The following is a 23,724-nucleotide window of genomic DNA, read 5'->3' as shown; positions in this document are numbered from 1 at the left end:
AGTTAGCCCGCCCCATCCCCTCCAAACTGCATATTAGGAATCAGTTAATTTGGAGTGGAAACCCATGCTACAGATAGTGGAGTTCACTCTAATCTATAGTGGATTGCAATATAGTTAGGAGTGGATTCGACTCCAAAGCCAGTGATCTTTATTATGACTTCATCCCTACTAGATACACAATACAAACGAAAGACTAGTATATCAATGAATTAAACTATATCATGAAATATGATTATCAATTCTATGTTAGAACATCATTATACCTAAATTAACGTACACTTTAAAAAGTTATTAACTGTTGCCTTTACTCCATTACAAACAATTATATTTCCATATAATTATTGTACTCCCTTCATTGATTAATAAAATATAAGAGATTCATAACATAATGGTATTTTAGTGTTACAGTAGAGTAAGGAAAATTACATCCCGTTTTTTCAATTTTGGGGACTGACCTTTGCTTTATAGCTATTTTTTCTATTCCAAATAAGAAAAAATCGATAAAAAAGAAATCTTGGTGCGAAAGATCAAGAACCAGAATGATTTGCTAAACAGGTGGCGATGATTCGCAGAGTCCCGGATGTTATAAAATTTCCAGGAAATTCCTCCGAAAACTGAAACGCAATTTGGGCTTATAAATCAACTGTCTGCTCGGATATCTCAATACCGAGTAGACCGCTTAACACAATTATATAAGCTTTATATGAATTATGATATCTATACTCTAGATAGTAGGCTGTTGGATTTCCAATAGAATGCAGACGTACCGAGTTCATATTTGGTGTAGATGCAGTAGTGGGTAGAGGCGTGTGAAATTGGATGAGAGTTCTGCGATTTGAAACCAAGAATTATATATCTCTTTCGACTTATGAATATTCTCTCTCTCTCTCTCTCTCTCTCTCTCTCTCTCTCTCTCTCTCTCTCTCTCTCTATCTCTCTCTCTCTCTCTCTCTCTCTCTCTCTCTCTCTCTATCTCCCTCTCTTTCTTTCTTTCCTTCTTTCTCTCTCATATTGTGACTACAGCCCTCGGGTTCTATCTCCCCCATCGTATTAAAGCATTAATTATATTCCCCCCCCCCCCCTTTCTCCGTCAAATCCGACGCCGCCGGCCGGCCACCCCCTCCTCCTTTTTCACACACTCACTCTCCCCCTCTCTCTCTCTATCTCTCTCTTTCTCACTCTCTTTCTCTCTCTCTCGCTCTATCTTTCACTCCCTAACTCTCTCTACCTCTCCCCTCTCTCTACGCCGATACCCCAACGTTTATTTCTCTGCATTTGTCTTTCCCTCTCTATTTCTTAACTATTCATTATTTCGACAAAATCTCTTAATTTCCTCATCATGTCCAAGCTTCTAAGGTTTTGAAGGAGGTAGGAGGGGCTTCTTGGGTTTTGAACTTCTCCTGACTTCTCCTGACTTCTCCTAGCTTGCCCCTCTCTCACTCTCCCTTGTATATCCATTCCCGTCCCTTTAGTACACTCACAAGACTCTCGTCGACGAAATTAATGAGTGCCGCTAGCATCCTTCATCTCAAAAGATAAATCTAAGTAATTACCTGAAGTAAAAAGTAAAAACGTCTTCGCCTCAAGAAAATAGAACGTTTATCTTCCCATCACGTGCTTATAATGACGACCGTAGACAAACCAAACTATTTTGCTATTACCATCTAACGAGGAGAAGATAATATCCCTATCACGAGAGCAAAAGTATCGTCTTTCATTGGTGACCTTTCCCGATGTCTTACTTTGGAGAGGAGTAATTATGGGCATCATAATGAATAATAGTAAGATGGGGAAAGAGGGGGGATTTGATTTAATAACCATTTTTTATATAATAAAAAGCGTTTCTTTAAAGTATTTTAGCGAAGAGACATCGTTAACAAGATTGGCGTGTTGTGTATACCAAATGTATATTTTATCTCTAAATTGCATAATATTAAGGTAAACTTTTGGTAATAATAATAATGATAATAATGATAATAATAATAATGATGATAATGATAATAGCAATAATACTATTAATAATGATAATAATAATGACTGTATATATACATTCATGAGTTCAATTATTTTAGTCCTATTTCAGCAAAGATTGAATTATTTCTTGGAATAATATTTAACCATTTCTGACTTGTGCAGAAACGTGTTAGACGTTTTGATCTTGATCGAGAATGTACATGGACTTCGTTCATGCAGGAGTAAGATCACAAGACTTTCATTGAAGCGTATCAATGACGTCATAAAAACTGACTCTCCCCTCTCTCTCTCTCTCTCTCTCTCTTTATCTCTTTAGTAGTAGTAGCAGTAGAAGCAGCAGCAGCAGCAGCAACAGCAGAAATATTAGTACTAAGTACTAGTAGCAGTAGCATACGTAATAGTCACAGTTGCAGCATGAATTAATATCCTATCATACTATAAGAAGTTGTAAATTCAGTATTAAAATAGCATTCGTCGTGTATAGCAATACAGGAAGTCATTGCAAAATACGAGGTGAAGATTCGCTATCCCTTTCACTATCAGTCTCTTCTCCTTGTTCTACTTCTAGCTTCAAAAGATCATGTCTATCCTCGCTTTAAAGGAAAGAGTTCGTTACCTGGAATCTCAGGGGTTGTCGGACTAATCGAAGGTGTCGAAAGAGAACCTGTATATATTTCTTTTTGCGACTGATTCCAGATGGATCATAGGTGTAAAACTGGATAAAGGAGTCAAGTCGTGTCACCTGATTTTACAATTGAGCTCGGCTTAGCATTCGAATACACTCGTTCGTTTACTCCTTTAAACGTTCAACGCATCACTTAGTCAACGTTTTATTTTTCAAAACTTCGTTATTCGTTGAAATACATTGTTCTGTGACGTGAGGGTGTCGATGAATACACCGGGGTTTATTTAGGGAATCGGTTATTGTCATTGAAATGTTGCTACAATAAACGGCTTGCATAGTCATATTAAGGCTTTTGACTAAAATGGTTAAGGAACTTCTTAGTTTCATATGTTTTTATGGAACTGGTCAGTTCTTGCTATCGAGTAAGCCCATAGACTATTAAGGTGACTTTTGATGTCTGGTGTCGAGCGTTTGGGCCTTCAGTGGTGACGATATATGGGCCTATCACCGTCATGCAATAGTGACGAAGCTTGGGCCTTTTACCGTCACTCAGAGGTGTCAAAATCGGGCCCTTCATCGTCACCCGATGGCATTGGCCCTTTTTCGTCCCCTAGTGTTGACGAGATTTGGGCCTTTCAACGTCAACCAATGGTGACGAGATTTGGGCATTTTACTGTTACTCAGTGGCGTCGAGATATGGGCCTTTCATCATCAGTCAGTAGTGACGAGATTTGGGTAATGAACCATCACCCAAGGGTGACGAGATTTGAGCCTTTTACCGTCACCCAGTGGTGACGAGATTTTGGCATTTATACTATTACTCAGTAGTGACGAGATTTGGGCCTTTCGCCATCACCAAAGGGTGACGAGATTTGGGCCTTTTACCGTCACAATGTGGTGACGAGACTCGGTCTTTTGATTATACCCTAGTTGTGACGAGATTTGGGTCTTTCACCGTCACCCAGTGGTGACGAGATATGGGACTTTCATCATCATTCAGTTGTGACGAGATTTGGGTAATTAACCATCACCCAAGGGTGACGAAATTTGGGCCTTGCTTCGTCCAATAGTGGTGACGAGATTTAGACCTTTCACGGTCACCCAGTGGTGACGAGATTTGGGCCATCACCATCACCATCCTTATCATCATCACCAATATTACCGGATTCATCATCGTCATCATCATCATCATCATTATTGTCATCATAATCATCATCATCATCATCATCATCATCATCATCATCATCATCATCATCGTCATCATAATCATCACCATCATCGTCAAAACCATCACCACCAACATTACCATCTTCATCGTTTTCATCTTAACATCATCATCTCCATCATTACCAATAACCCAACACTGTCAGTCATCGTCATCATTAACAACATTATCATCTCTATCATAATCATCCTCCCCATCAGTATTATATATATATATATATTATCAGCATCATCATCACTATCAACATTAATCATCATCATAATGATGAATCTCTGTTATAATCATTATCATCATCGTTATTTAATATATGTTATTTAAGCTTTTTTTCTTTCTTAAATTTTATCACTCGTCAGCCTCTTGTTCTCATCGACCATTCTCCATCCATCAACATTGAATCTACTGTAAAAGAATCAGTAATGCTAAGACTGTCAATTTGAATGATTTATCTTTTTTATTATTATATTTTACACTCTCTTTTTTATGACATGAAAATATAGGAATGTACGTACGTGGAATCTTCTCATAAGTCTACAAAACATGATATGAAAACTTCGCTCGCTGAATCTACTTGCCTTGCCAATTGCATTGCTCCCATGCACGTTAGGTCCCCTTCACACGTGAGCTTTACATGCAGGTAGATGTACATATCAAATTCACCGTGTGAAAGGACCTTATATTCTATTCATCGAGTCATTGCCTTTAGTATTTTTTTTTATCTAAATAGATTATAAAACGTGCAAAAATATTTTCTACTTTACACAAAATAGCAAGCATAATAGCAGGAATGTACAATAATATAAACACTTTTCGCAAATAGTTATAGGAATGAACATTTGTAACTTTCGTCCAGCCTTCATTTCGTGTCAAACAGCTAGACAATTTTATAATATATTTAATTCTTCTTGTAGTTGAAATAAACAAAATAGAAAAGAAAATTGCGGTACCAGCCGCGTCACAGCAAACCATAGAAAATAAAACTTCAACACAACAAATATACAAACATAAAATTGTAGAACTATATATAAACATAATATCGCGACAGATCGGGTAAAGTGTGGCTAGACGACATTGTTTCGGTTTGTGCTTTCAAATAAATGCTCGGATATCAACAAGGGAATAATTTTCCTCTTCTATAAACTAATAACTGATTCAAATACAGCAGTCACAAAGCAATCTAAAGGCAAATAAGATACAAATCAGATATAATTGAATACACATAACAATATAGTTGAACTGTTGATATAATGTTTGGAAGGAATAATCAATGTTATTATTCCAAGAAATGAATTTGTATGCCCCCATTCTCCCATGTATCAGATCAATATGTTTCTCAATTATTTATATATCGCATACATATCGAAATGTACGTATTGAAACATTACGAGTATCACAGAAATTTTTCCTCCTTCTAACATAGAAAGTCTGTAAATCAAAACCTTTTGAGCCCCCTTTTTCCTAATGATGTACGAATTATTATAGAACTACCCCCTGAAACAGCAAAGAGCAAGCGTTCGGGGTAGTCCATTGATTCAATACCAGAGGGATGTAGGGGGCGTGGTGGACCGAAAGGGGTACATCATTACCCCTACTTTTTATATCTCTATGATTTACCACCGCAAATGATAAGAATGCTAGGATGAACAATCTATTTAACTTTGTGAACATGCGTGTATACAATTACATCACTACTTGCTCAATGATTCACATGATCTAACTATGACGATGATAGTGTTGCAAAAGCGAACCGCTCACTGTTTAAGTTTTGTGAATTTCGTTACGCAGCAACATCCCACCCAACAATTAAAAGAACTTGATTTTCACTTTTACAGCTGATAAGACTGGAATGCTTTTAGATTTTTGTAGAATGATAGAAGCATATCGGAATGGTTGAAAATCCCGTGTTAAACCAAAGAGATATTAGTATCTCTTTGGTTAAACTTAGCATTCGTAGGAAGTTTGAAAAACAGTCGTCAAATTATTAGAAAAATATGAATAGTTTGGAATGTAACTGTTGGCTACTATGCATACAACTTTAACACCGTTATGAGAAGGGAACTCACTATTGAAACATAAAGATTCATGATTACCTCAATTAATGTGATCCACCAATCGTCATTGGTGAAACAGGACCTTCCGTCATGGACATCTTCTAATTGATGTCTAAAATCATCCGCTTAAATGTCATGCCATAATAGGTCATATTGCCGTTCCTAAAACTGTATTGACATGGAAGACGTTTCCCCCAATACATAACTAGAAATATTGTTAAAGTAGGCTATTTGTGCGACTGAACTTGTAAATTTCTAGTTTCAAACAGTCTGGGTAACAAGTTACAAAACATGTTTATGTCTGTTTAGAAATTTGGCCCACGTAATGCGATTTTTAGCCTCAATTATAGCTAGACTGTTGTTGAGTGGTACAAAATATGGTACAACACCTCGTATTCTTAATTTTGACCCCAATTTCAAATTCGACTCGTTAATAAACAAAATGGCAGACATTAAAATAGGCAAGGTACAGACACTGAACCTGCTTATTCCTCCAGAGCAGCCAATTTTTCTGGATTGTTTATGCCATTTTTGTCTGGCTTTAGCGGCTGTGATGTTCTGGCAAGCCACCTGTTTGTAAGTCCACCTTGGTTTTTAGAGCTGGCTCCGAAAAAAATAGGCATACAAATTAGAAATGGAATGACCTTGACAAGAAAAATTGAGATTTCTTAGGGGGTGTGTATATCATTGTCGAAGATTTTAAGAATCATTTTAATAACTGTTCGCGAAAATTACTTTTAGTGAGTTCCCAACAGACAGAAGACAAAGTAAAGTTATTTCAAAATATTATTATCGTGAAGAGATAAAGATTACACATTATTTTAAGTGATGTTAGGTTTTTCAATAACCCATCAATCTTACCTATCTATTATACATTTTCTCAGCAAATTTCCATGACTGCTGGACATAGGAATGTGTAACAATGATTTAATGGAATTATTCAGATTATACAAAATAGAATGTTTTGAAGTTACAAATAATTTCATCCCGCGCTATAACATGTATAAACCATAATACAGCAGCTAAAGCGCAGTGGTTGGTTTTACAATGAAAGGCAGATAATAGATCGCCTCATATATTTGTATAGAAAGTCAGTTTAACATTGTGCAACTTATAGTAATATGCATTTATATTCAGCGCTGACTATACGCAGTCATATCAATCTAACAACTTATCATGTGAAATGAGAATATAACAATACGTATATAAATATAATCTTGTCACAGAGAAAATGTGATTTCTATGTTTTCATGGGAGGTATTGAATTTAACTACCCATACAAGAATAGAAAAAAAGATTTATTTTTATAAATCCAGGAATATTCCGACTACATATATCGTAATCAGATCAATTTTGCAAGTGCCACATAAAGATTTTTTAAACATAAATCATTTGAATCATAACTTATTTCCAAATCAAGAATAATGCCACAAAGGACAGAGCGAATAATATTTGTTTGAATAATTTGAATACAAATATTCTATAAACCTCTGAAATAGACTTCCAAACAAATTCAACTATCGAATCCATCGAAACCAGGGGGTTTCAAATTTGAGACAATACTAAAATAAAGCCGCTGTTCTACGTTCTTAGTCATTATGACATCTTTTGATAAAAGTGGTACAACAAATTGGATTCTATTTTAATTACCCGGATGTTGATGCCGCAAATATATCAAACAAATACCGTGTGTTAATTTTATCACCAGGTGAGTAAAGTAAAGTCAATGCAGAAGATAAATCAAGTGCATCGTCAACATAATACATCTGTAATCGTCATTATCTTGATTTATTTTAAAGAACATAAGAGCACTGAATATATAATCTTTGCGGCTAAAACAACAGGGAAATGTAAAAACACGTTCGTATTTAGAACGGCTTGGCAGCATTAGACTATACATGAAATATATCAACACATTTGCATTAATTGATGCTTACACTTTACCGCTATACATTTTCACAAATATGTGACACGCTTTAATGCAATTTTCTTAATTATTCGATAGTTGCCATCACTACGTCTAGCCGCTGATTGGCAGCTTGGAATGTAACCGTCTGGTTATTACTACGCATGCGCGCTGGAATGGCAATTCCCAGATGGAATTCTATCACGTCAAAACGAATGGAATGAGAGAAGAAAGAAGGAATGAAGATTGGAATGATCTCCTTGATAGAGGGCGAAAAATGATTGGATTATGGCGAATCGGGAGAGAGTTCAATCACTTTTTCCTCTTCCTTTTTGTTCAGGTCACCTTAACTCAGCAGACCAGGCGGTGTAATATGTCAATTACACCGGGAAGTTTCCCGTCTCAAAGAGGAAATAGTTTGCTACGTCCCCCTCCCACGGTCCGCTGATGTAGCAAAATATCCAATCAATCGCACAAGAATAATTTGCAGCTTTAAGTCGAAAACTGCAAGGGCACGTAGCTTGGAGTTCACATCTTTTATCGTAACTTCTACATTTTTCAGCTCCTTTTATCATCTTTCAAAACTCGAGTCTCTCCAATTGTTTCAAAGTCTACGACGGCGCCCTCAGAATAAGATTAATACAATATGGAATGAAGAATAGGAATGTCTGAATCAACATGCATACATAAATGTTCACAATTTACAAGTTTCCAGTTTCTTTCGTCACCATCTCAAAACAACCAGAAGGCAAGTGTGATTATCTGACAAAGTTCAGTTCTAGTAAGTTCATCTGTCAAAAGAGATGGTTGTATCTTAAAGGCTCTCATCACTTGCTGGTGATGAATACCACGGCGGGCTGGTGTCACCGGAACAGAGGTTGTCATCGCTAAAATAAACGCTGTTCGCGCTTCCGCACATGCTTCCCGTGCTGCCACAAATGCTTTCCGAATCGCCGATCCCACTCTCGGACGAACTTCGGCTGCTCCTCGCTCGGTTTCGGACGGGCTCGCATGTCATCGGAGGGTACCCCATGACTTCGATTGGTGAGTTGGGATCGGGTTCGGTTTTCACCATCGTCGGCATCGGTTCGATGTTCTCGTAAATCTCCATGGGTGCCGCTACTGCTTCTGGCTCTTCGACATCGCCGTCACTCTGGTCGTCACGGAGCTCCATCAGGAAGTTGATATACCGGATAGTGAGGCGAAGGATCTCGTTCTTACTCAATTTCTTGTCGACAGGATGGCAGGGTAGAAGCTTGCGAAGCTCGGAAAATGCAGAGTTAACATTCTGCTGCCGCCATCGCTCTCGGCTATTGGTGAAGATTCGGCGTACGACTTTACCCGAGCCTACCCGCTCCAGCACCGGTGCGTGCATGGCTTGACGAGGCAGGTGAAATACTTTCTGGCTTCGAGGATGTACGGTGAATGTCTGCTGATGTGGGTTGGTTGGTGCTTGGTGGGACTGAGGTTGTTGCTGAAGCTCAGAGAGCCCTTGGCTGGCCAAGGCGGGGTTCACCGCAGTGGGGAAGGTCCATGTTACTTGCGGCGAAAAGTGATTTCGCTGAGCGGCATTTGTTGAGCCGATCTCTGCGTTGATGTCTGGCTTCATGTCGGGATTGGCACCGCCTAGCATCATCTGAGGAGCGGCAATGATTGTCGGAGAGAGCGAGTCCTCGACATCAGATGTGTCGATTTTGATTTGGACTCGATCAGATGCCGGTAGCGTTGGGCTGTGGACGATAGGGCTGGCTAGGTTACATCTCGGAGTCGGGGCCATGGTTGTATCGAAACGAGCTGGGACGTTCCCGGGATGAGAGAGGGTGATGTGAGGTGGTCGAGGCTTAGGCACCTTGGTGGTTGGCAGAGGATTGAATCTCGCTACAGCATCCACGTCTGTCGATGAGCTGATCGCGGAAAAGCCCGAGTTGGTGTGACCGAGTTTAAGCGACAGCATGGGGGCCATATCAACGAAGTGACTGGTGTGAAGCTGGGTGGGCGGGGCTGCCATGTCAATCATTGTGATAACGGGTATGACGTCACGGGTCAGGAGAAGTGCGATTGGTCCGATTGTTCCGGTCGTTGGCGATGATGACGACTGAGAACCGATGAAGGGTTATGACATCTGTAAGGAGGAGCAAAAAGAAAGAAAGAAAAGAAATAATTAGTGGTGTTACCAGATCAAACTTTAAATATGACCCGAACCATTTGGTCCTGCTTGTTTCTGACCTCAAATTTTAACAATTATGAAAACAATTTTTCTTCAGTGCCTATATAGGAAACATTTAAAATCTTTTTTTTTTTTAACGAAATTATCTTATTGTTAATCAGTATTTCATAAACTAGCTATACGTTTATGTGCAAAGACTTTCCTTCTCAAAAAGACAAAGATGAGACAATACTGCTTCAAAATATAGTTTACAAACCGACATGAAACTCTGTAATAATAACCCTACACCACAATGATTCTCAAGTCTTGCGATTACCAGAGAATAATAACCAGACGACAGAAGAAAAAAACAACGACACTTGTACAAACTATGGCATAATGTGCTTTCTTAAAGACAAATGCCACAAGGAGGCGGACATAAATGCCATTTAACGATTCATACTGAGAATTCGCAAAAAATTGGAAAACCCTGCTTTCTCAGAAACGAACACTTATACAAATGAAAGCGATTGTATTCTAAAGAGATTCAGCTCCAAGTATCTGAGTAACGCTTTTGGGAGAATCTATTTTGGACAAAAAATGCCTTCTTCACATTAATGACCCCCCCCCCCCCCCCCCACACACACACACAGACAGTTATTGTGTATTTATCCCATGAAGTGCACTTTTCAGATGCCCCTTCACCCCCTCCAGCACCCCCACCCCAACTCCGGTTCCCTATATGGATTCGAAGCTCTTGGACATGGTATCAACTTGTGTTACCACGACAGTCACATTAGATTAGATCATTTATTAAAGCAGACCATGATAGCAACGCGATGTTCACAGGAAAAGCAAACACAATCGCGTGCCGCCCCAGCTTGTAGTAGACCTATACTTTCTATCAAAATGAATCAACGTATTGACTTTCAAAACAAGCAAGTTTTCACAGACACTATTCCGTCGTTTTCTTTGAAAATTTATAGGAGTTCATTGACTTGGTCGTTTCCGAACCTCACAGAATCGATCAAAAATCAGCTGTTAGGCATCAGTACATTGACCAACAATGTAGTTTTATTTGAACGTGAAAGTACAAATGTACAAAGGATATTATTCTAACCACGCTGAAAAACATTTGTAGAAGAGCTTATCGTGAAATACAACAACTATGCACATCCCCTATCAATAAACACCAACGACCAACGACCATTAGACCATGGACCTACATGATTAGACCAACGACCAATAGTGGTGCGCGATGGCGCAGTGGTAGAGCGGTGGTCTCGTAACCGGGAGGTCCCGGGTTCGAAACAACTTTGATGCGCTTTGTGCCCGAGAGATGTCGGTCCCTTGGTTACTTATTAACAAGCATATGCTTTCTTAGCAGTCAGGTAAACCAATAAACCAACTTAACATGAGTATTACCAATACAATACCCTCTTATATTTTCCACATGCAGAGCTTGCTAAGAGGAATGTCACTGAAATTACCCAAGAGGTTTTTTTTAAAATAATTTTAAAAAAAATGACATGTCCACAATTATGATTCTTGTTCAACATAACTGTATGTATTTGAAAAGAAAACCAACACACCCTATTTAGAGCGTCTACTGGATCAATCCAACCCTGGATCATGAAACATGTTATGTCTTTGTCGAGTCTAGCGTAACAAATTTATATCCCTCTAAACCTTTCCAAACAACACTTCTGTTAAATCAAGGTAAGCCTGTTTACCTTCTCCATCAAAAAGCTAGAGATATTTCTGTCCTCGACAGCCTGCAATGATTCCAAATGCTGAATGCATAATATACCAGTACATATATTTATCCTTTTTCTGTTTTTCCAGCTAACAAGTCGCAAAGGACCATATTCACGAAGGGTCCATTTTCGCTTCGATGCAGGAGCTTATCCGCTCCCGAATCTTTGGTGGATATCAGACGGACTCTAGCGGATAAGGGATTATCACGCCAGCTGGCGGCAGGGATGTTCTCCTCAAAAACAACCTGATCAAAGAGTCTGGGTCCGAATTAGTTTTACTCGATTACCTCAGTAACACCTTGTTTGCGGTTTGCTGGTAACGGTTGATTGTGCTGATAAATCATAATTGGAAGCTGATATTCCGAAATCATTTCTGGTGATATCTTGAGTGTTTGGCATCATGGTTCTGGGTAAAGATCAGAGCTCGTACCATGTAGTCTATGCATGATCGTACCAAATTTAAAATCAAATAGTGGGCAACAAAATTTAAAGCAAAAATGAGAAGCGGTACTACACCCCCCCCCCCTCCCCTAGCAGACACACAGACACAAACACGCAGTCAAATATCTTTATCAGAATAAGGGGTATTAATGCTCAAAACCATCCCTGCTATCATTAATTTTTCCATTCAGGTGTGTCGTTCGGACACCATTGCTACAACCATGGACTAAACGGAGATCAATGCGTCGGCAGCGCGTCTCATCCCTGGCAATCCCGCTACAAATCCCACCAGCTATACTGTTTATTTTCTTTGAATTAAAATGGATCAAAATAAGTAAGAATTGCACATTTGGCAAGTTCACTATTTTCTATTCTTCTTTTTTCTCACGAAACATTATTCGAGGTACTGTCTGTCCTCTAAATAATGTTTTTCTTGCCTCATTTTAAAATGCTATACTCATAGTTTAAAATAAGGATAGAATTTCCCCGATGTTGATTTTAACATTTCAAGCTCTCTACTAACTGATGAATTTGTCTCCTCAATGCCACCATATCCTCAAATCCATCTACCCTCGTCAAGCAAACTATAAAATATGGCCAGTCGATTCCAACTGTGGTCAGAAAATACTGACTTTGAATTGTTTAAATTGTTTTCTTCTATTTTACCATAATATTTCTCTTCTCCAAAAATGTGATTTTGTGAGCATGGAAACGGTTTCACACACTCAGTCTCTGATAACGGTCATTTAATGACAATTTCGTTTCTATTTCAACCAACATAAACATAAACCTGAGTCGTGTTATAGCAATCAATCATGACTGCTTCAAACTCACACTTTCTAATTACCATTGACTCAAAAGAAAAGACGATGATGGAGGTGGGGGGGGGGGGGGGTTATGGGGTCGGCTGAAAACCACATAGCCGGGTCACTATGGCGGAAACTCGTTGCATCCGGGAGCACAATGTCCATTTCCTCCTCCCCCAAATGTGAGCTTGCCTTGGCTATTCGCTGGTAGTGCCTGGTGTGTTACCACCAGGTCCTTCGAATCACGAGAAACATGTATAGATACATGGTGAATCCACGGACATGCTATCCCTGGTATACCCATGGACAGTGATAACGGTATAATTGGTTGGTCTATATACGTGCCTCTACGTATGTGTATAATGTATGTATACGTGATAATTAGTATAGCACCTTGATCGGTGCTTACACCCTTGAAAAGGGTATTTTACCTACTTTTTTGTTGTACCTCTCGCCCTAGTGCAGGGAATGGGTTCCAAGCAATAGCAGGGCACTAAGGAGGAATTATACCAATGCTGATGAGGTTTTTACTTTTGGTAAATAAGAATTATCATCATTATTTATATTGTGAACAAAACAAATACATATAATTATAAGCCTATTCATATATAATAAACTGATAAACAATGCTGATGAGGTTTTTACTTTTGGTAAATAAGAATTATCATCATTATTTATATTGTGAACAAAACAAATACATATAATTATAAGCCTATTCATATATAATAAACTGATAAAGTTTCTCTTGTATAGAAAAAACGCTGCCCTTAAAATGGTTTGAAATTTGGATGAATTTCAATGATACAGAACTTCAGTATTCGTAGTAAAATCGGTAAACTATAAATAATATAGGTCAAATGTACAAAAGATATTATAAGAATTATTGACTAATCATTGAATTCTAGTTGGAAGTAGGGATAATATATATGTGTGCATGTTGACATTTCGCTCTCATGCTATAACCATGGACGTAGTACTAGTAGGTCCATGCTTGCTAGAACCTACATGTACGTAACGTCTTGGCTGTGATCCTGGAAGTTTCGTTCATTAAACTCGCGACAGAGAATAGGATGCAATGAATACAGCATGTACACTCGAATGAACATGTCAGGGAATATAATAGCTTTATATTGATACAGAATAGCCCATCCCATATCCTGCAAATCACCCAAACTCAAGTCAGTTATCAAATGTTTTCATTTTTACAGATGGAATCGATCAATTCACATAATTATACACAGTAGGAAAACTCTGATCTGATTCCGGAGGTTTTAAAAACTTTTGTTTTGTTTACACTACATAATGTATAGTTACGAACAAAACATTATAAAACAAAAATTTACAGAAGGGTCGTGCAATTTCATATAGCCTACATTTCATTGGCTATCTGGAATTTCGATTGTTTCAGTGAGACAACGCGTGCAATAATGGTCTCCCTCACTTCATTTTTGGCGCGACAAATTTGTTGAGTTGAGGGCGAACAATTGTCACCTTCATTCTTCATTAAATCATTACCCACCAAAGACAAACGGTCGGCTATGAGATTAGTCCCCTAATCAAGGCCTCTTCCGAAAACTTGCGACAATTTCCGCGCCAAAAATGAAAGCGGGAGAGACATTGTTAATAACCGTACAGTAATCAGACGGGCCTACAATGCATTAACATGAAGCAATTGTCGCGTTTAATTAATCTAATTAGAGGGAATTAGTTTAATTGCCATTGTCTATACATAGCTGTTTTGTGTTAATGATCACCCTATGTGTATCGCATTCTTGACAACTTGCTATAACAATACAAATGGAAGTAACAAAGCAATTATTTTCATGTTTTTGCCAAGTAATTCAATTTTTTTCCCAATCCCTGTGCTCCATATCGAGGCTTCTAATTTCAGAAGATCCCGCATTATATCTATTTGTGCATTGAGACAATGCTCAATACAGTTCTGACAAAATCTTGGACATTCTTTTAAAATGATGTTATATCCACATGGCGCAGAGGCCATGTTCCATAAATGAAAATAATTCACAAATTCACTAACCATTACAAGGTATCCTATCTGTCGTAAAAGTTATGTCCATTCAAAAGCGGCACGATTATCTGCCTATTTCATTTAATCCCTTTTGATTGTCATCGCATGCCGGCCATTATGGAGAGGGGCCGGGGCGCGAAATTTTTATTCCCAAACAGGTTTGCAATTTCTTATATTTCCGTTCTTCTCAATGGCTGATACGTCATTAGCAGCTTGGAAAGAGGTCACAAACAATTAGACTTTGATTTTTTATTGCTTTGCCTCACTATTTATAAAGGCAAAAATACGGAATAAACTGAGACTTGAACCCACATCTCTATGATTGCATTACGCTGACCTTACCGATTGAGCCAACGATGGGTTGATGAAGAGTGATTCTGCATGATTTCTATACCCCTATCACTCACCCTAACGGTTACGTCATTGCTAGTGACGTAATATATCAGCCAATCAGATGACCGGAAATATTAGCATTGGCAAACCTGTTTGGGAAAAAAAAATTAGCGGCCGGGGCGCAGATGTACACCCTTCCAGCATTCCCTAACGATCTTCATCATGTACTGATTTACTACATCTTAAACCACGAGAGACGAATAATCGAATTGGAACCAGCACGCGCTCTGGAAGAATTTCACGATGATAATTGTAACATTTCAACCGTTTTATTGCCAAGCGCGTAGCCAGGATTTCATTTTAGGGGGGGCGGTAGTGAGCACGCGAAGCGTGCGAATCACTTAAAGAGCGCGCGAAGCGCGCTCCCTAGGGGGGTGGGTGCAGGGAGGGGGGAGTTTCCCCCCTCCCGCGCGAAGCGCGGAAGCTTTGAAAGAAGACGATTCGTTGTACCTTTCTCGGTTCATAATCCTTGTCTGAATTCAGTCCCTCCCCTCTCTCGCGCGAAGCTTTGACGTTTCATTAAATTATTAGAGAAAGAAGACGATTTGTTGTACCTCTCTCGACTCTTAATCCTTGTCTGAATTCTGTTCCCCCCCCCCCTCTCGCGCGAAGCTTTGACGTTTCATTAAATTATTAGAGAAAGAAGACGATTCGTTGTACCTTTCCCGACTCATATTTCTTAATTTGAACTCAGTTTCCCCTTTCCCGCGCGAAGCGCGGAAGCTTTGACGATTCATTGTACCGTTCTCGACTCCTTTTCCCTTTTTTTTCCTACGTCCTCTTTCTTTTTTTTCTTCTCTTTCTCTCTCTTTTTTTTTTTGGCCGGCGTTTTGGGGGGGGGGCGACCGCCCCCACCGCCCCCCCCTGGCTACGCGCCTGTTTATTGCGATTGTAAGGCCACTGGTGACCACTGTTCCCCTACAAAGGACCATTTAAATGTCATCACCTGTTTTACCAATCATGCCGATTTATATGTAAGCTCTGTCACAAATGAAGAAATACTGATGTTTCACATTATTGAGAAAAGATTTCTTATAATGAATGCGATATCAGGGAGCTTTAAAAACTATTTTATACTCTTTCAAAATGCTTTTTCATCGATCACTATTATCATACATAAAGAGAAAAATTTAGAAATCGCAACAAAAAAAAACTTGCCAAAATTTGTATCAAAATCAGACATTCTAAACAAAATAATGTACTTCAGTGTGATATAGTGACGTATTATTTAAATAATGCTTTATCTGGGTTTTAGAAATCATTAGTAGAGTTTAGAGGAGAGAAGGACCATCGTATTAGAAATTTGAAGAAAAACATTATTTACGAGAAAACAAGTCAAAGTATCCCAATTAATATAATGATATTTAATGACTGATCAAAAGTAAGAATGAAACTGCAACTGAAGTGACAATTGATTCTTGAAGAAGATATCAGAGCACAGGAACTCTGCGAGGGTTCTCTACTGCTTTAAAAACAGCTTTTGATTCAGCGCTCCCGTGGGGAAGGTCCAGCCGGCTGGAGTCGGCATGTCTCCTTCGATTATCACGGTAGTCAACCCCACTTGAGAAATCAAACAGATCTAGGAATAATGTTCTACCAGGCAGTAAATCACATTTTCAAATAGGACAGACAGACAGAAATGTTTTCCTCAATGTGATGGAGTCTCCAGTATCAGTGATAAAGATAAAATCGGTTTACATAACTGATTCTCAGAAAAACATTCAGTGAGTCGAATGGAGTGACGGGATTTGATGTACTGATAGAATTACAGATAAAATATACAGAAGAAAAAACCTGTCGTGAACAGCTCATTGTGGTATCACCAAACACCATTATTATGTAAGTATAGTGTAAGATATCAGCATATATTATAAGATGTAAAATATTAATCACAAGTTCTAATCTGTCGCCTGCATTGCACTGGGCTAAAACAAGGACATTTATCATGATTTTTGAAGTCTCTTTGAAGTGTTAAATGTGACGCTACCGATATTTCATACCATCTCCGGTGAAGCTGACAGTTTTATGTTGTCTTTTTTCTGCATTTGATCAGAGTTTTCAAAGAAGAGATGTAATTACGACTTTCCTGAGAAAGATGGAGTGATATCATGTGAAGTCAAAGGTCAAATCCGGTGATCATGACTTGCATAACCATGGCAACAGCAAAGAGGAACGGGTATGAAGCACAACAGTTACAGCACTACCATTCCTCGGTTGACGAGACCTTTCCACTTTCATCGCAGCAAGTAAAGAATTGCAAATTTATGCTTCAAAGATCATCAGATAGTCTGGTCCATGCAACTGGAGTCCTATTTCTTATAACAATGCACATCACTATAATGATGACACCAACGATGTTCTTATTATTTTCGTCGAACACGCATGTTGAAATCAAAGACTTGTCATCGTAACAGTACCCCTGCATGTTGAAATTATTATAACTGCCATGTCTTCAGGTATGGCCTGTTCGACGTGTTTCCACTCTACTGAACTTGAAGTAATAATATTTGCCTAGATTACATACGATTGTGCATGTTGTTGTTTTTACTCATATTTGTAATTGTTTTGTTCTACCTATGTTTGAGTATGATAATGACTTAGGGATGTGGTAATGGCCATTAAATCTGTGAAAAGGAGCCAGGGGTCACTAAACACTTGTCGATCTCTTCCTGTGTCGGGAATTGCGCAAAGAAAACGATGAAGAAAAAAATGTTAAGAAAAAGAAAAAAGAGAGAGAGAGAGAGAGAAAGAGAGACAGATCTTATAAAAAGGAAATATTGCATTGTTCTACAAAGATGACTTATAAATGTCTAGCCGATCAGGAACATGGAAATATAAATTTAGTTGCCAAATAGGTTGACTGTTTGTTCACCATGATTTAATACAGCCATACTATTTATGTAACTAAGAATATTCGTAATGGATTGATATAACTTACGCCATTTCACAATGATCACATTGAACTATCTCATAAATTCACCTGTTCCAAGTCTGTATCCTGTGCTCTACAAACTGCATCATGACGTTGTTGTGCCCGAGAAGGCAACCGATTGTTCTACCACCTGTCAGTCTCTATACCATCCAAGACGTTAGGTTCTTGAACCCAGTCCTGCCCTCACCAAGTAAGTCGAAGTCTGTATGTGTCCTTCAAGAAACCGACCTTCACTGAAGCTTCAACTCCACCAGAAACATCTTCACCCCTTCAGAAACCAAGTCAGCCCCAGACAACTTCAAGAAGGTTACCCAAATTAAGAGAAAGGACTTCAGCCTCTTTGCCTCCTTGATTGAGGGGGCATTCAACTACCTCTCTCGTCTCATTGACGGATTCAATTTGTAGCGCTATTATTAAGAGGTCAAGAGACCACAAACAACAGAATTAGCGGCATCTGCTTGAAGATTCATCAGGTTCAATGCCATATCACTTCAGACAGCATCATCGGAAGGAGGTTTCTCTTAACCACCTGTTTCTCTGTGTACCACGTGTGTTAGGGTTTCAAGGAAGAATGGAGAGGGAAGGGAGGGGGTGAGAGGCAACACCGGCACCCATCTGAATTTAAGGAGATTATTCCCCGTATAAACGCAAGGTACTGACTGCTCAGAAAAAAGGAAGCCTTCAATACAATGCAAGATGGATGTTGCAGAAAACATCACACAAGTGATTTAGACAACACATTGTATGGTGCACTCTTGCATAACCAGGAAGGGGGCAACATGACCCCTTATGATCCTTTACTTCTTTACCATGTACTCTGTTGATATTGGAAGAGGTTCATGTTTGAAGAAGACATTTTTATGTATAATGTCCCCACAGGTGGCCTTCATGGCCTCCTTGTACATGGCGTAGGCATCACGACAATGCGCTTCAATTCTGCATGCAGGTGATACCTCACCATAGCTACAACTGAATAGTATTTTAGTTTACAGACTACATCATTACATCATCTTAATACACCAGACAGAAAACCCATAGCAACTTATAAATCCCCTCCATATTTCAACCTATTGAAATTTTGAATAACGATGTAATACAATCTATAGGAGGCGAATCGCCTTCATTAAACCGGCAGTTTAATGATAGAAATAAGTCTCTCGACATTCCGGGGAAGTGTGTTGAGAGTATTTCAAATTTTTAGGCAATACTCCAGCAGTGTATCAAGTGTATGGTAATTTATTCAATTATTTACTTTACATCAAAGTTGAGTTATATAATACTATTAGGGTCATGGTGGTCACAATAATTGTTACATACAGAAGCAGGTGTCTGATAGTGTTTCCAAATTGTATTCCATTTCGGGAGTAACTCAGTTTTTCAAATAATCCAGTAAATCAATCCACAGTGTTGACGAAATAATTATTATACACTGCATGATTTTAATTGACTCCAATGATAATTTTACTGCATCACCACACATTCCAACTTGGAACAAAAAAGGCAAAAAAAAATAGCACTAACTGTTTGCCCACACTACAAACTACATCCAGTTTAAGAATACAACTATCGCACTATACATGGGACTGTGGGAGAGAGAGAGAACATGAAAACTAATCGAGAAAATAACCGTTATGCAGGTTAGCTCGTGTTGTGCCCTCACCTCAGCTGTTTATTACAGCTGCAGTATTTGTTAAATGAGGATTAAATCTCTACTTGTGCTAGAAAGTGTATGAAAAAGTTGTCAAGAAAATTAAGACTGTTCAATTACAGAAGATGAAATTGTACATACCATTATCATCTGTATAAAGGTGAGAATATGATCCTCGCGTCGTTGGTCTTATGAAGTTATTCCTCAAGCGATTCGTTCCGCAATACACAGATTGTTCACAGATTCGACTCCCAACACGTGAAGCATCTTCTAATTCAAAACGAGATGAGACTTGCCTCTACTTTTACGGTAAAGCAAAATTAATGTACACTATCATCCGCGTCCTCGTCAAGGATTTGTTTCCTGAAGTTCTTCCAGTCGTTGGTATCAACAAGTGGTTTCTGGTCCTAACACTGAGGCAGCGAAATCCGAATGCGGTGTATAATGATACCAGTTATATAACCTTGAAGATGTGTTTTAAATGTTAACTGAAATCAGGACCATTTGCCCCGAATAACTCAGTTCTGAAAGATACGTAAGTTCCAAGTCCACCGATGCTATGGATGTTGAGGTGTATTCACCATTCATGTATCACGAAGTCTTGTATCGTTCCACTAGATAAGGTGGATTTTTGCCAACTCGGCTCTCCTCGTCAGATTACAGTACAGTACACTGGAATGTGTTGTTTCGGAATGTCGTGGGGTTTTTAGTCGCGTGCTGTTCGCGCGAGTCGTTTTGGCAGACGACAACTTGTTGCTTCAGAGCCGCGCACGCTTCAGTTTGACTTCGGTTTGACTTCTACCTGTTACGCACAACCTCGACCAGAGTTTTATATCGGTCGCTTGCCTGCTAATCCCCCCGATACCGTCCCATTCAGCTGCTGGTAGGAGTCGTAGTATCAGCGGGCTGAGGGGGCGGAGCTCACGACGTACGCGTGCCCGATCAGCTGCTGTGTCAATCAACTCGTCCAAGACTCGGGCGCTTTGGGCCAATCAGCGAGGCGGTAACGTCGGTCGAGTGCGGGACTTTTCTCCAACTCGCAACCGAGTTGGCGCTGCTCAGCTGTTTGGTACAGCTCCAGCGCGCTTATTGGTTGGAGTCGCGTGAGCTTACACCTTTGCATGACCCTACCGACACCAACCTGATAGGTCCATGGTAGAAAACTCTTGAAGAAAAAAAAGAAAGGTACAGGGAAGTAAAAACGAGAATGTTCCCAGGTATTATGAAACATTGATAGTAATCCCACCTCCATATTCCCTCCCCCTTCTCTCCATTTTCCCATCTGCCTTCCATGTTTTTCCTTCTTTTTCCGACTATTTATAGAACGTGTAACAACACGTCCCTTGGACAACATAAGTTTTTGCAATTAAGGGTTTCTCATTCTGAATCCCGATTACTTTATTACTTTACCCAATATGTCCTAATATCTTAAAACTTTACTATATTACCCAGATTATTCGGGGGTCGTTTATGTTTTCATCACCCCTACATTTCCCCCTTATTTAGCGTTTTATAGGGGTACACGGATTTAGTTCCTATGAAAATAATCATAAAGAGCAAAGCGGTGTACAGCGTGTCTGCCATATAAGGCAAGGGACTATTTGATTGTTACATTTATGACACTGGATACAAAGAAAATGAAAGAAGAAATCAGTGTACACCAACATTAATTTGATGTCATTAAAAAGGTTACAGACATTGTATTTTAGAATGTTGATGTGAATTTGATGTACATAAAAAAATAGGTACAATTTGATATATTTTGTCAAAGCAGTAATCTGTCTAAAAATGTGAGACAATACATTCGTGAATGTTTGAAGAAAAAGTGATTTCGATATTTCGTTTTACCAGGGAGATGAGAATAGATTTCATTTTATTGCTGATTGGTGATAACAATTTTTTCCGTTCCCTTTAAGAATAACCAGCTAAAACTCGAAAATATTTTCAAATCCAAAGCGTTGTCACGACCAAAATCATCTTGATCCCTATAACTGTTTGGAACCCTTTGCTTCCATGAAAGTTAAACAAATCATAAACGATTCTCACCTCTCAATCATAGGTTTCCTTTTAATAGAAGCCTTTACTTTAACTTTGAGTTAATCAAAATTGTTGTGAAAAAAATAAATAACAAAAAATTAGTTATTAGTAGAATTATTAGTATTATTATAGAAATCTGCTATTAAACAACGTGAACATTGCCTTAACCAGATGGAAGGTAGAGGGCAGCAGCTGGATATCAAGAAGCTATTCCTGTCGACACTTGAGAACCGGTGTTTCTTTCTCTTTTCTTTTTTTTGATACAATATTATTGTCCTTCTTCTTCTTCTTCTTCTTCTTCTTCTTCTTCTACTTCTTCTTCTTCTTCTTCTTCTACTTTTTCTTCTTTTTTTTTATTCTTCTCTCCAGACACTTAATATTTCCCTTTTGTAAATCCTATCATTCAGTTATAAGTTTATTAAACTAATATTTTCCGTATTTGCTATTGCTATTAAAATGTACATTAAAAACAAACCTTCTCTCAATACGGGAATAATTATGTTTACCGGCATTGGTCTCTGAGGCGTTGAAAGATTGATCTTTGAGACTTCCAAACCATACCACTTAACATACCCCAAACGTTTACCCATTGGCCAGTTTGGGTGCACAAATTAAAACCCCATCTCCGAATTTCATACCATTAATTAAACCCTTGTTTATTGAATCGACGTCTGGCCGAGTTAATACGATGGAGTGCGCTGTAGCCAGGGTGACATTTGTCATTTCGCTGATAGATTTCATAGTTTGTCGACCTTCGAAATAACAGTAAAACGTGCAGAGTTGAAATATAAGCTTTAATTTTATTAAGTTCTTTTTAATGATCGACGTGCGCTAACTATTACCTGCGGCCGATAATTGACATAGTACACGTGGCCCCTAGGCATTTATCATAGGGGAATATTCACCTGCAGCCAGGTATGGACTGGTAGTTGATGATGTTTGGATTTGTGATACAAGGGCAACTAACCCCAGGGCGATCACCCCGGACAACTACTCCCGGAAAACTATTTTCATAGGACATTTACTACTGAACAACTAGCCCAAGACGACATCCTCTCAGATAAGGACCCCGACAAATTACATATTCCATAGGACAACTGCCTCTGTAACCCCGGACAATACCCTCGGAATAATGCACCATATTGTAAAACTGCCCGGACAATATTATCCCCGGAACACTACCGCTATATACTCTCATTGCAATCTAAGTCGTCCGAGGTTGGTTTGATATGGAGGTAATTTCTAAGTAAAGGGTACTTGTCCGAGAGTAATTTTTCTGAGGGATTATAATTGTCCCGGGGGGGGGGGAGTTGTCCGGGGTGGTAGTCCTGGGTGAGTCGCCCCGCAAGTTTAAAGAAAATGGAAGAATGCATTTTATTGAGAGGAGGGGAGGGGGCTGTGTATTCTTTTCTCGGTGAGTTATGTCCACTGTCCAGAGTCCCAAAGCAATGCTGATGAAATAAACATATTGAAAGAAACCAATATTCTTATTAGATCTGTAGCTGTGGCATGACTCCTTATAGGAACAGATAAATATTTGGGAAACACATTAGAAAATGGGTATATTATTACATTAACCTCTCTCTTTGTTCAACCATCGTGCTTAAGGTAATTCACCATTTTTCCAAACACGACTGTCAAAGAAAATTGACTGACATTAAAGTTCCGTTATAGGAACAAAGCAAATGAAAGATCATTCTGCCCTATATTTTGTCCCATATTTCCTGAGTTAGAATACGAATTCCAGGTATAATTTT

The 23,724-nt window shown here is 38.9% G+C and overlaps 1 protein-coding gene across 1 annotated transcript; it reads right to left on the bottom strand.

Annotated features, from left to right (window-relative positions):
• Positions 1-4,256: 4,256 nt before the first annotated feature.
• LOC587670 lies at positions 4,257-20,878 on the bottom strand. The gene is made up of 2 exons (XM_003725968.3): positions 20,072-20,878; positions 4,257-9,900 (listed from the first exon to the last, which is right to left on the bottom strand). The coding sequence occupies exon 2, from the start codon at positions 9,793-9,795 to the stop codon at positions 8,593-8,595; it is 1,203 nt and encodes a 400-aa protein (XP_003726016.2). The 5' UTR covers positions 9,796-9,900; positions 20,072-20,878; the 3' UTR covers positions 4,257-8,592.
• Positions 20,879-23,724: the final 2,846 nt, after the last annotated feature.

Source organism: Strongylocentrotus purpuratus, unplaced genomic scaffold (genome assembly GCF_000002235.5).
Source record: "Strongylocentrotus purpuratus isolate Spur 01 unplaced genomic scaffold, Spur_5.0 spur5_scaffold_3, whole genome shotgun sequence".
NCBI lineage: Eukaryota > Metazoa > Echinodermata > Echinoidea > Camarodonta > Strongylocentrotidae > Strongylocentrotus > Strongylocentrotus purpuratus.
The sequence above is the reverse complement of the archived record's forward strand: the minus strand, read 5'-3'. Positions and strand labels throughout refer to the sequence as shown.

What these genes read in the sequence shown, in the direction of transcription:
- LOC587670 (XM_003725968.3), bottom strand. Translation starts at nt 9,795, where the DNA reads ATGATTGACATGGCAGCCCCGCCCACCCAGCTTCACACCAGTCACTTC.